Below are 13,086 nucleotides of genomic sequence, written 5' to 3' on the forward strand. Positions count from 1 at the left end.
ATAGTATGAAGGTAACAATTTAGTTTCCACAGTGTATTTTAGACTTATTGTAGTAGCTGAGAGGGAAATTCCAAGATTAAACAAAAATACACAATCTTGCCTAAATTTATGCCGTATGCATGAACACAGCCAAAATGATCAAAGAATTTAAGAATTTAAAGTGTGTTAAACAGACTGAACAGCCCCTAAAGGTTAAAATATATTTTGTTAATACTTCTGATAAAGTAAGGTTTTGATAGTAGAACAATAACTTTACAGAGTATAGAGTATTTGTATAGTGTGGTATTAATATTATTGCAAAAATGAAAGAGCTGATTCTTTTTACACCCCTGATAAAATCAAGGAAACAGGGCCTGAAGGTTTCCTCCTCAGACCGCATGTCGTGTTTTTGTTTTCCGGCATTAACCTTCCTCAAGGTCTGCCCCGCTGCCGTCCATCCCCCATCACATCTGCTCCTCCCTGGGATTACAGCACAAATGTCTGTCTGAAACTCTCAGTGCTGAGGGGGAAGATTACAAGTGCACTGCACCCTCCAAGAGAGGTTAACCAATCAGGGTGCGCAGACACAGGGATTAACCAATCACACCACAGAGAGGGAGGGCAGAGGGATTAAAGCAGCACAGAGTGGGATTAGGTCACTGTTGAGTGCAGAAAAATGCTTTGAAATGTCCCTCGCTTCTGGTTTATATCTCTCAGTGCAGCAGATCTGAATTTATCTTCAAAATGTTGTAATGTTTTACACAGTTAAGGACAGATCTTCTATGATTTACCACGAATAATATCAAAAGATTATGTCAGTTGTATCAGAATTTCATTTAAAACGTGTCAGGAGTGATCATGAAGCATTCATCATATCACTTGCGCAAATTGAATCTGATCCTAAACAACAATACCTTGAAACCACAGTTTAGCCATGCTGTTATTTTTTTCTGTTAACTGCTGTAAAAACTTAGTTTAGCTTTAAAATGGCAAAATATGTCATGGAATTCAATGAGAAGGGGGGTCAAACATTTTGGAAAGGAAGCATTTGTTAAATAACAGATAATCCTTCTTCCTTCAGCACACAAACAACATACACCTCTCCAAAACATTTTCACATTTTGATGTCACAGTGAAGTTTGCGTGGCAGCAATCAGGTCATGTGGGGATTAACAAATTGTCAAAGGAGCAGGGAGATTGGTGGAGAGGTGGAGAGGTGGGGGTGGGGTGCAGGGGGGGGGCACTGAGATATTGGAGATATCTCAGAGCTGAAACAATTAATGAAAAGAACTGTCGTAAAACTAAAAATGCCCAAGGCACACTGTTTTACAAAAGTTAACTTTAACTTTTAACTTTAACTTTTGGCAAACAGTGTGCCTTGGAGTTTCTTGATTTTCATTTATTGACAAGAGAAATAAGTCTAACCTCCACCTTCTTTTTTGATCTTGAGTCATTTGGCCTTGAATCCAAAGATCACCTGTTTTTGAAACCTACACGTGAAGTAGCACTCCTCTGCCAAACCTTTTTATACAGTAAAAAATGCTTGTTAACCTTTTAAAAACCTGGAGCCACATCACTGCTGCTCTCATATGCTTTTCTCAGTATTTACACCTTTGATACATTAGCAAATTGATGCGATTTTGTTAAAAAACAATGGGGGGAAAATGAATTGATCAACTTGGTAATAAATGTTCCACGAATTGCAAGAAATAGTGGATCTATTGATTAAAAAAAAAAAAAAAAGGTCGAGAAAATCTCAAGGTGAAAAACTGTATTTATAATTCTCATAATTACATGTTTAAAAATATGTTCCAGAATTATTAGAATATTTGGCATATATAACATCACAACAGGCTTTATGTGAATTGAAGAAAGTATATATATATATATATATATATATATATATATATATACACATAACTATATAAAAAAGCAAGGAGAGAGCCAGGAAAGGAAGGTGAGGAAGAGAAGGCCGAAGTAGGTGAGATGGGTGAGAGACAGAGAGAGATGGGGGGGACAGGGCAGTAATCCTAACTAATTCACTTAGGGCATTGCTGAAGGGAGGCTAAGAGGATTGGGACACTCCCAGAATCAGATAAACTAAAATAACCAAGATGGAGCAGTGAGAGCCATGCAGGCCATATGACTATCATGACGGGTCCGGACCTGACCACCACACGGCCACTTTACACCCCCTGTGTGTCCAGCCTTCATACCGACCTCCAAATGTGGATCAGTTCATGATTCCAACTGTACCAGCAGCAGCCAACTTCTTAACAGGGTCTAACTTGCAAACACAAAGAGCATCTCAATGATTGTCAGTGCACAGAGTGTAAAGAATAGATCACTTTAATGTGTCACACAACTAAAACAGCAGATCTAAGTTCTCATCAAACAGTTTGAATGATAAAACTAAAGGCTAACACTGAAATACTCAACACAAATGCCTCAAAAATATCTAAACGCAACCAAATGACATACTTAAATGTAGCATCAAATAATAATAAATAGCTTAAAATAATCAAACCCTGAAGGAGGTGACATACAGGACTTCAGAGCTCCTTCCTGTCAAAGCTCCTCCTGCTCTATGACAACGTAAGTTTAATAAAACAAAATCAAACACTGGTCGCATGTATGTCAGAGTCACACAGTCACTTTAAAGGAAGAGATGGCTCAGTGTGTTTCCATACGGACGACTCCAGTATTTTTTCCTACAAACTCTTTAAAGGCTTTTGTTCTCTTATTTATCCCTTCAAAACCTGAATCAACATCAGTCTTCTTGTGCTGCATTCAGACGCCTTTCACAATCTTTTTAACCCTTTAAAACCTGAGCAAATTGGTTTCATTTGAAAACACTTGGGGAAAAGCAAAAAAAAGAACTGAAAAATAAAGTTATTTTCGTGGAAAATTATGAAAAAAAAAAATTAGAATTCTATCTTTAAAAATATGCTACAAAAAATGTAGGATTTCTTTTCAATTTCTTAAGGTTTTCTTGTGCTTAATTTCCTTATTAGTTTTTGTTTTGTACTTTTTTTCTTTTGCTTATTTTCACATAGTTTTCTTGTACTTTTTAACTAATTTCTGGCTAGTTTTCGGGCCATGTCTTGTTCAGTTGCTCATTGCCTTCTCTCCATGTTTTTGAAAGAAATCAAAGCAATGTGCTCAGATTTTAAAGGGTTAATGAAGCATGAAGGTATGAGCTGCAATCAGGCAGCGTTGATGACAGTCACTGGTCTCTTCAGCTCCGAAGTCCTTCAAATCAAATGATTTCTACAGAGGTCAACTTCAGAAAATAAAAGAAAATCTTACAAACAAGAAACTGAAAATCAAAGTGAACGAGTCCTTCTGCAGAACTGCTTCTTACTATCTCAAACAGACTCGTTGACACACATGAACACCACCCTGTCCTGCTCTCTAGAGGACCTGGAACTTCCAGGAGTTTTGGTCCTTATGGTCCAGGCAGTCCATGGTGGTGAATCCCAGTTTCCAGGCCTGCTGGTCCTTGTAGTCCAGGCAGTCCACAGAGGTGAAGCCCAGGGAGGAGGCCGTGCTGTAGCCCTGGGAGGACAGCGATGCCGGGGACTGGCTTAGGGAGCCCCCCATGGAGGGCACGGTGATGGGACTGAGGGCGCCCACAGTGCCAGACAGCTGTGAGTGCATGGGGGACAGGTAGGCGCTGCAGTCCAGGCCGGTGAAGTAGGAGGTGGTGCTGGCGTAGCCCTGAGTGTAGGCTGACGGCTGGCCGTAGCTCATGGGGTAAGGTGAGGGCCGCTGCATGCAGGGGGCCGAGGAGGAGGCCAGGGGATCAGGCAGGGGCGAGATGGCCGGGCTCCAGATGGAAACGGCAGTGTTTCCGGTGCTGGAGCTCGGCGCCAGGCTGGGGCCCGACTGGGCTGAGGAGGGGCTGTAGGAGCCAGATGGGTTAGGAACTGGATCAGGGGCGCTGGGTTCCTGTACAGGAGAGGCCTTCTTTTTGGGAGGGCGGGGCTTGGACTGGCCACTGCTCTGCTGCTGCTGCTGACGGCACTTGGCACGGCGGTTTTTAAACCAAACCTGGAGAGCCAAAGGACAAAATGCATGCTGTCACCTTAGAGTTATAACTTTCTGGCTGACATTTTGGTCAGAAGTGAATACTGCTGTCTTCTTTTCCTTCATTTAATGCATTTATGGACTTTTTATCCAGAAAACTAAAGGTTCACATGGGCTGTGAGGATCCAAGGGCAGACGGATGTTGTATGCTTTGAAGCCCTCTGAGGCAAATAGAAGTTTGTGATAGTGGACTTCATAAATAAAACTGACTTTACTTTATATCAGTTATGCTATTTGCAATGCAGAACTTTGAACTCAATAACCTTAGAACCACTCAGAACGCAGATAGAACCTTACAAATGTAAGAACAGAAAACATCATCCAGACATACAAACATGTTGACTTGTTAATAGCTAAAGGTGAGAAAGGAAAAGGCTGACTTATGTAACGGAAGTGTTATATTCTACATGATGATGCAGGAGACAGCTTAAATATGCTGCTCTACTCCCTCTGTAGGAGAACTTTGTTGCCTTTAAAGTTCTTCAAATGTCTCGTCTCACAGTACGTAACCCACAAACACTGAACACTTTGGCCTCCATCTTGGCAGTAGCCTACTTCTACAGTACCTGCACACGTGACTCAGGCAGGTTGATCTTGAGGGCCACCTCCTCCCTCATGAAGATATCTGGGTAGCGGGTCTTGGAGAACAGGGCCTCCAGGATGTCCAGCTGTGTGCGGGTGAAGGTGGTGCGCTCTCTGCGCTGCTTCCGGGGAGTGGCTGCAAAATCAAACATCCAAGAGACACAGAGAGGGATTATTATTATTCTGGCAGAGACACAGAGCTGACCTGAAATATGAGCACCGTATTTTAAAGGCAACGTGACAGACATTTAAGAGATTATTTGGGTAGATTTGTTGTTTTCCAGCTATGAGTGAGAATGTCAACATATACAAATATTACTGGAAACTTCACATCACATTTTCATCCTGTTTATAATCCTTACTAGTTTTCTGCAATATGAAGACAAAGTGTATTTACTCATTCTAGCAGTTGTCAGTAGTTCTTTAGAGAGTTTTAGTTTCCCCAGAGAAGGACAATCAGTTATATCCTATTACTTTAATTATAGTTTGTGCGGTCACTATCTGTCCTCCGGGGTACACAGCCAAATACCAGTGTATCTGTTTAACAACAAATATAGTGAAGAATCGTTAGATATACGGGAAGTCGCGGGAAATTGTCATTTAGCACAGTAAGTGTTTCCATCTACAGCAGATCTATATTCATCTGAGCGTCAACGACGTGAGAAAGTTTGAGAATCCACGACAGAAAAAGTGAGAAACATACGAAAACAAAAATCAGTGTCGAATATTTGACAGACACTGAACTCAGGAGTGCGTTTCGAGGGGGATTCAGATGGTCCAATGTATCTGCGCATTATCTGAATCCATAACAGATCTACGACAACAGAGTGATGTAAAACTTGAAGGACTGATTTTCATTTTACCAATCTCCTAAAATGACAATCATCATTACATGTTCAAATTTATTTGTCGTACATCAGTGAATAATGATGATTTAATGAAAGTCTGTATTTTACCAGTTAATCAGTTATATCCAACCGTTTTGTCAATATATTTAGTCTCTTATGATACAAATTGTTATCCCTCTTTTATTTATTTGCGCTCGCTACAGCTTTACACACAACCTGCGCGTCTTTACGCACCATTTTATGGAAGTATATATTCTAAATTACGAGGACAGCAGGAGAAAAAAAGAGTTAAACTAAAAACAAAAGAGAAGTTTTAAACAATATAAGAGTTTATACTTACATGGATAAGCGACGGTTGTGTGCAGCACATCCATTCCGGGGCCAGGCAAATTTAACCCGTTCATGGTGTAATGGGGTTGCTTTATGTAGGACATCATCCTTACAGCAGGCTTTTAAGTCCTGTCGCTGACTTGTATGTCGGACACGCAACGCAACAACCGAGGGCCCCTCAGAGCTCCGCTGGGGCAACAAGTCGGTGCGTCGGATCCAACCCGCTGCGTAAAACAAGCGGGACCACAAAGTGTTTTTTTTTCTACCTGCAGTTTGAGCTTTTACTGTCTGTCAGCTTAGCAGCAGCGCAGACCGCAGCGCACTGATCATCCGAAATGCGTCTGCAAGTCTGATTTTACACCGTCAAGTCATCACACAGGTGAAGTGGCCGCCGGATGCCTTTGCGCCTTGGTGAGGTGGCTCCACTGAGTTTCTTTACCGGCACACGCTGCTAATTAGAGGGAGCAAGTGGCTCCAGCAAACCCCTCCCACACACACACACACACACACACACACACACACACACACACACACACACACACACACACGCACACACACACACACGCACACACACAGTGTCAACTGTCCAAAGCAAGGTTTCGGTCTTACTCATGTGGATAAAATAAAAAGGTAAAAGCATAAAATAAAAAGTAGTTCAAGTAGCCTATTAATAATAATAAGAGTAATAATAATAGTAATAATAATAATAATAATAATAATAATAATAAAAACTACATCATATGATAAAAAAAACTAAAAACAAAAACAAGTCAAGTCAAGTCATGTCAATTTTATTTATAGAGCCCATTATCACAAACTTGGTTTGCCTCAGAGGGCTTTACAGTGTATGACATCCCTCTGCCCTTAGACTCTCACATCACCCAAGAAAAAACTCCCGAAAAAGAACCTCTGTAACGGAAAAAAAGGAAGAAACCTCAGGAAGAGCGGTAGAGGATGATGAGGGATCCCTCTTCCAGGACGGACAGAAGTGCAATAGATGTGGTAAATAACAAATGAAATACAATCATGGCAAAAAGGAAAGAGAAAGAGAGAGGGGGGGAGAGGCACAGCAATAATGGAAACAGATGCATGTCATATTACAATAGCGATAGGTGTGAAATTATTAAATGCAATGCAAATGCAAATGCTATGATGATGCTGAGGGTGATGATAAGAGTCTAATGCGTATATTGATAGGGAGGTGTTGAAACGCAAGATCACAGCATCGGTGCGACCAGGACCAGACCACGATCAGGGCGAGCGGGGGGTACAGTATTAGTACAGCCACAGCTCGAGCACAACCAAAGGCAGGTCACAGCGCCAGCACAGCTATCACCACGGTCAGGCACAGCCAAGGTTATGGCCAGGATCTGGGAAAACTAGGAAACAAGGGAGCAGGAATGCTCTCGAGAGGCAACGGGATTAGGGTAGTGCAGTTCAACAGACCCAGGCGCTGTAATCACGAGTCCCAGGTAGTGACAGTACCACACGGCTATCACAGATGTAAGGCTAAGCTAAACTACTGAGGCTAAGCTAAGCTTGCAAACGGCAACGCAGTAAACAGACATGCATGATTTTCCGATGGCGGCATTGAGAGAAGGAAAAGGAGCTCAGCGTATCATCGGAAGTCCCCCAGCAGGTTAAACCTATGTCAGCCTAACTATGGGCTGGTCCAGGCAACCTGAGCCAGCCCTAATTATAAGCTTTATCAAAGAGGAAGGTCTTAAGTCTACCCTTAAAAGTTGAAACGGTGTTTGCCTCCCTGACCAAAACTGGAAGATGGTTCCATAGGAGAGGAGCATGGTAGCTGAAGGCTCTGGTTCCTATCCTACTTTTGGAGACTTTGGGAACCACAAGTAACCCTGCATTTTCAGAGCTCAGTGATCTTGAGGGTTGGTAAGGAACTATGAGCTGTGACAGATAGGATGGAGCCTGACCATTTAGAGCTTTGTAAGTAAGGAGGAGGATTTTAAATTCAATCCTGGATTTTACAGGGAGCCAGTGCAAAGAAGCTAAAACAGGAGAAATATGAACACTTTTCTTGCTTCCCGTTAGAACACGAGCAGCAGCGTTCTGCACCAGTTGGAGAGAACAAGGGCTGTCGTTAGAGCAACACTATGTTGTAATTCACTTCCGTGCTCTTTGGCGCCCACCAAAGGTCTCTATTATTGGAACAATTCCGAAACTGCAATTTTTGAGGTGCATAATGTTAGTTCAACACATTAATTGTGATGCGATTTGAGTTCCTACATTACCCTCTTTTATTGTATTAATTGCGGGGGATCACGACTGACATTCTAGTTTTTGAGAGGCTGTACTGGGTCTCTAAAGCTAGAGTGATGACAGTGGTATGATATGAAACTAGAAGAACCAATCGCACCAACTATGTCATGCTAGCCTCTCAGTAAGGGGGCTAAACAAAGTTCAGATAAATTCTGGTAAGGAAAAACAGCATGGCCATATCACAGGGGTCCCTTGACCTCTGACCTCAAGATATCTTAATGAAAATGGGTTCTATGGGTACCCATGAGTCTCCCCTTTACAGACACGCCCACTTTATGCACTTCATGCAGTTTTGGGTAAAAACCATGCAGCTTTTTGCATGTGATATTTGAATATTTCTGCATATAAGGGTCCTTAAACAGTCTTGAAATTGCTCCCACCTTCAAAGCTAAACACACAGCTGCAACTGCATGGACAAATATGCAAAGATCTATATTGGAGTGTGTGAATCTTCACAGAGCTGTGAATGAAACTAAAGAAGTTAACTAACAGTCATTTGATTCCCAATCAAGACAATCTGGTCAGACTTTTTAAAATCATTTTGGGACAAAACTGATTTGAAATGCAAAATAATAGAAATACAGACATTGTAATTGCAATTAACTATTCAAATTTAGTGATTAATAGCAATTTAAAAGATGTTTCATGTGACAGCACTGATAAAAACATGTTTTAAATGTTTGTCATATTGATTACTGTAATGGTATTATGTTGATCTGTTCTGTCAGCATGACATCTATTGCACGTCTGTTAGTTCTGGAAGGGGGATCTCTCCTCAGTTGCTCTTCCTGAGGTTTCTCACATTTTTCCCTGTTAAACGTTGTTTGGTGGAGTTTTTCCTTATCCGTTGTGAGGGTCTAATGACAGAGGGATGTTGTATGCTGTAAAGCCCTCTCAGGCAAATTTTGATTTGTGATAATGGGCTTTGTAAATATAATTGACTCGATTTAACTTGATTTTGGAGATAATTTTTTTTTTTCCACTTTTAATGTATATCACGGTTTGAGTGAAAATAAACTGCAAGTCTTTTTTATTTCAGAAATAACAGTGTTAATGTAAATGCAAGTTTCATTTCAGGCCTCATTTTGTCCTCCATGAAAGTTGTCTTTCATTCCCTCTCCTCCTGCTCAACAACTAACCTGCTGCACATCTGCTGCACTTCATGCATTCACACATAATTGACAGATTACATTTATCTCCCAAACAGCTGCACACACACACATACACACACACGCGGATGCACAAAACCGACAAAGCTCATTTGATGTATCATAATATGCTTTATCTGAAAAGTAAGTATCTTATCTCCAGATAAAGGGAGGAAAGACAGACCAATCCGTTCAGTGTTGGAGCAGGAAAGGAGGCTGGAGGGAACTACAGCCGCACAGAGTGGGAAATGGACGGGTCGATGTGTAGACTGGGGCAAAGAAAGACAAGAAAACTGCAGAAGATGGAGAATGTGGTGAAGAGAATTGGCGGTGCAGGGAGGGCAGTGTGGACAGAGGATTCAGAGCACGCAGACAGCTGGCACCTAATGGAAGCCTACAAATGGACACGCTTTACACAGACATGGAAAAAGAAAATCATGGAGTTCCTGGAGTCCCACTTTTTGTGCACACAGAGAATATTGCTCAGGAATGATTCTGAGATACACACATGTGCATGTACTGTGTCTTAAATGGAAGTCTGTACATGTGAATGTGCATGCATTGTTGTGCACATTATAGGTTTATATGATACCATGCTCTGAAAGCTCGCAAACTTTTTTCTTTTGGTTTTACAATTATTTTTTATGCAGAGCATCTTTTAATTGATAGAAAATACTTTTTCTTATTGACTTATAATGTTGAGGTCTTATTTTCACATTTAATTTAGGACATTATGTCATCAGGACAATCTGTTCTATTTTAATATTGTTGATTATCAATATACGGCATAAATTAAATTAAATTGGGATTCTGATGTGGAATTTTTTAAAAAATCTGTGTTTTTTGTTTTTTATTTCTATCTTGGAAAAAAAAATCATGTTATATGAACACTGTCCAGATGATATTAATGATAGTCTTTCAATCTTCATCCAATTGTGGAACTGCTTCACAGCTGCAACAGCAAATAGGGAAGTAGGGAAGATGACTGAGCTGGTATAATCCCTGCTCGACTGCCCTCCCCCCCTAAAGCTGGACTCACAGAGACACAGTCAGGATGATGCAAGCAACTGTTTTTATTTTAAGACTGAACAGAGTTTGTTTTCAACAAACCGTGGGCAAACTCAGGAAAATGGAAATAAGACAGAGACAACAGGTAGATGGAAGTCAGTTGGAAAGAGGCCGAGGAAGAGAGGAGGGGCAGCAGGTACACAAAGGAAGGGGAGGGGAAATGAGAGGGGTGGAGGAGAAGCAGGTGAAGGGGCAGGGGATGGGGGAGGCTCCGGTTGTCGTCCCCACTGACACACTGTTGCAGTTAATCCAGATTAGAGTGTCTAAAACAGGTCGGCTAAATCTGCAGGCCAGCCAGCAATACAGAGGCTGCTGTCAGCCCCAATCACTCACCCTGCGCGTGCGCGCACACACACACACACACACACACACACACACACACACACACACACACACACACACACACACACACACACACACACACACACAAACGGACACACACTGTGATAATCTCCTCTGTGCAAACTATGTGCTACCAGCAGCTCAACACAGACCGCCAACCACCCCACCAGCCCCCTGACCAGTCCAGTTAGGTCTCGCACCGGTTGGAGCTCCATATTATCAGACTGGACACGCACACACACACACACACACACACACACACACACACACAAAGGTCTATTACACTACCAAGCACCATATTCAACTGTCATTCATATAGTCAAAATCATTTTCATGCCCTTCTGGCTCCACATGGGAGATAGAGAGCTGAGAGGTGTAACAACATTGCACCTTAAGATTCCTCAACCTCAGCCAGCTAAGTCACCATAAAGCCCAATATGACCTGCTAACATGTCCAATGAATGTGTTCCTCTGCGGATGAAAGGTGCTATCTTAAAACATGACTCAGTTGTATGTGTACACTCAGAGGGTTACACTTTGTTGTAATTCTTTCTCCTGTTAATATTAGCATACATTATTGAAGTGATTTCATCTTTCATTTGATCTACAGTAATTAATACCTCTTCAGTGTTGTCATTGTCAGCTGTGTCACACCTGAAAGAATTAAAGATGTATTTTACTTTTATAAAGAGGGTCCTCACATAAAACTGGGCAGTCTATGATGTAGAGAGATGGAAATATTTTTGAAACCGGTGCTATATGAAAAAGGACACTTTGCTCAAGAGATAGAAAACCTACATGTACTAGAATGCAGTATCATATTTGATCAACTCTATTTTGTTTTACTGTTTGATTGGACCAGTCGAAATTTGGGGTGGTGGTTATAATACGTCATACTTTAGAGTTTTGCCATGTGTGGAGGAAGGGAAGTTTAACACAGTTCATCAATACATACTGCCCACATTGTTTTGATACAAAGCTGGTTGAAAATTGGCGATGTATCCCTTTTGATATAATAATAACAAATACATAATAAAAAAAAACAAAAAAAAAAAATACACACATGAACATTCAGATAGTATGGCCACTAGAGGCCTCTTTAATTGACCTGATTTTTTAGAAACTCATTTTAAAACTAGTATTTATCTTTTAGAGGCAACCTGACACATGTCAGTGTTTTTAGGCTACAGTAATGTAATCATGAATATATATCCCAGATTTCAAACTATTCCTTCAAGATATATTTTATACATTATCAGAGTGAAATGCATCATGATTGATTGAAGTATTGTATTTTTTATTATATATTGTCTATTTATAGAATAGCTTCCATCATAGTCTCTGTCCACTACATTGCACAAAAATCCAGAAAAAAGATTTATAAAGTATTTTTTTCTCAGAGAAGATTAGAACATTTATTCTGTTTAAGATAAATGTTTTTTTCTTTTTACTAATGCCTTTAGACATAAATCACAAGTGTGAACAAGTAGTGAAACTGCAAAGAGTTAAAAGCACATGACTGGCCTGTTTAGTTGTCTAATATATTTGATACTATTTGCTAATATATTTTGTTGCCTGTGGTCAACATTATTAGTTTTAATAATGTCAGATACAACTTTTACGTAGATGATACACAGGTTTATATCACTTTAGAATAATATAATCCCCATTCTTTGAGTGCTCTTGTTTCCTGTATTACTTTCATCTAATTCAGTGGGCACATTTTTAAACACTAAATGAGTAGAAAGCACTTCTACATGTAGCACTGAAAGTAAATTGTATACTAGAACTCAGATCTCCTTATGGCTTTCTTTAAGATGTTCCTAATTTTTCCTGCAAGATGATAAATGGACTTGCATTTGTATTCTGGTCTTTTGACCACCCAAAGCACCCTCAGTCACCTTCTAGACACACTCATTCACACACACACACATTCGAACACTTGTGGCTGTGGCTACCATACAGGGTGCCAAAGTTTTTAAATGATTCAAACAGTATCTTACTGAAATATACTTTGACATGTGAATCAGAGAAACTGGGATTTCAACCGATCTTCTGATTAGTGGACGACCCGCTCTACCTCCCTCTACCCCAAGAAAGCAACCTCTGCTGTTCTGCCCCTAAGCTGTGGAATACCCTCCTCTGGGTCTTAGAACCGTAAGCTCTAGTCCAGTGTCACATTATTGGACTGTGGTTATGATGAAGCTCACTGTCCCCTAGCTGGGAAGACCATATGGAGAAGACCCACGAACCCAAGAAAGCCAAATATCTTGAGCCCTCAGAGGAGTGCAGAGGGAACGTCTGGAAGGCCCACTGTGAGCCATGTGTTTGCAGGATGTTCTCTGCATCAGGCACTCAGCTTCCTTGGAATCAGAGAGTTGCAAGAGAAGAGCCACTAAAAACATAATCAATGCTGC

General features: G+C 40.9%; 1 protein-coding gene across 1 annotated transcript; it reads right to left on the minus strand.

Moving 5' to 3' along the window:
• Positions 1-2,312: 2,312 nt before the first annotated feature.
• On the minus strand, positions 2,313-6,250 carry crx (cone-rod homeobox). The gene is made up of 3 exons (XM_042499752.2): positions 5,839-6,250; positions 4,635-4,786; positions 2,313-4,032 (listed from the first exon to the last, which is right to left on the minus strand). Exons 1-3 carry the CDS (start codon positions 5,933-5,935, stop codon positions 3,394-3,396), a joined length of 888 nt encoding a protein of 295 aa, XP_042355686.1. The 5' UTR covers positions 5,936-6,250; the 3' UTR covers positions 2,313-3,393.
• Between the last annotated feature and the right edge of the window lie 6,836 nt (positions 6,251-13,086).

The sequence above is a fragment of the Plectropomus leopardus genome, chromosome 15 (genome assembly GCF_026936395.1).
Source record: "Plectropomus leopardus strain MGB_pleo_1.0 chromosome 15, ASM2693639v1, whole genome shotgun sequence".
Taxonomy (NCBI): Eukaryota; Metazoa; Chordata; class Actinopteri; order Perciformes; family Serranidae; genus Plectropomus; species Plectropomus leopardus.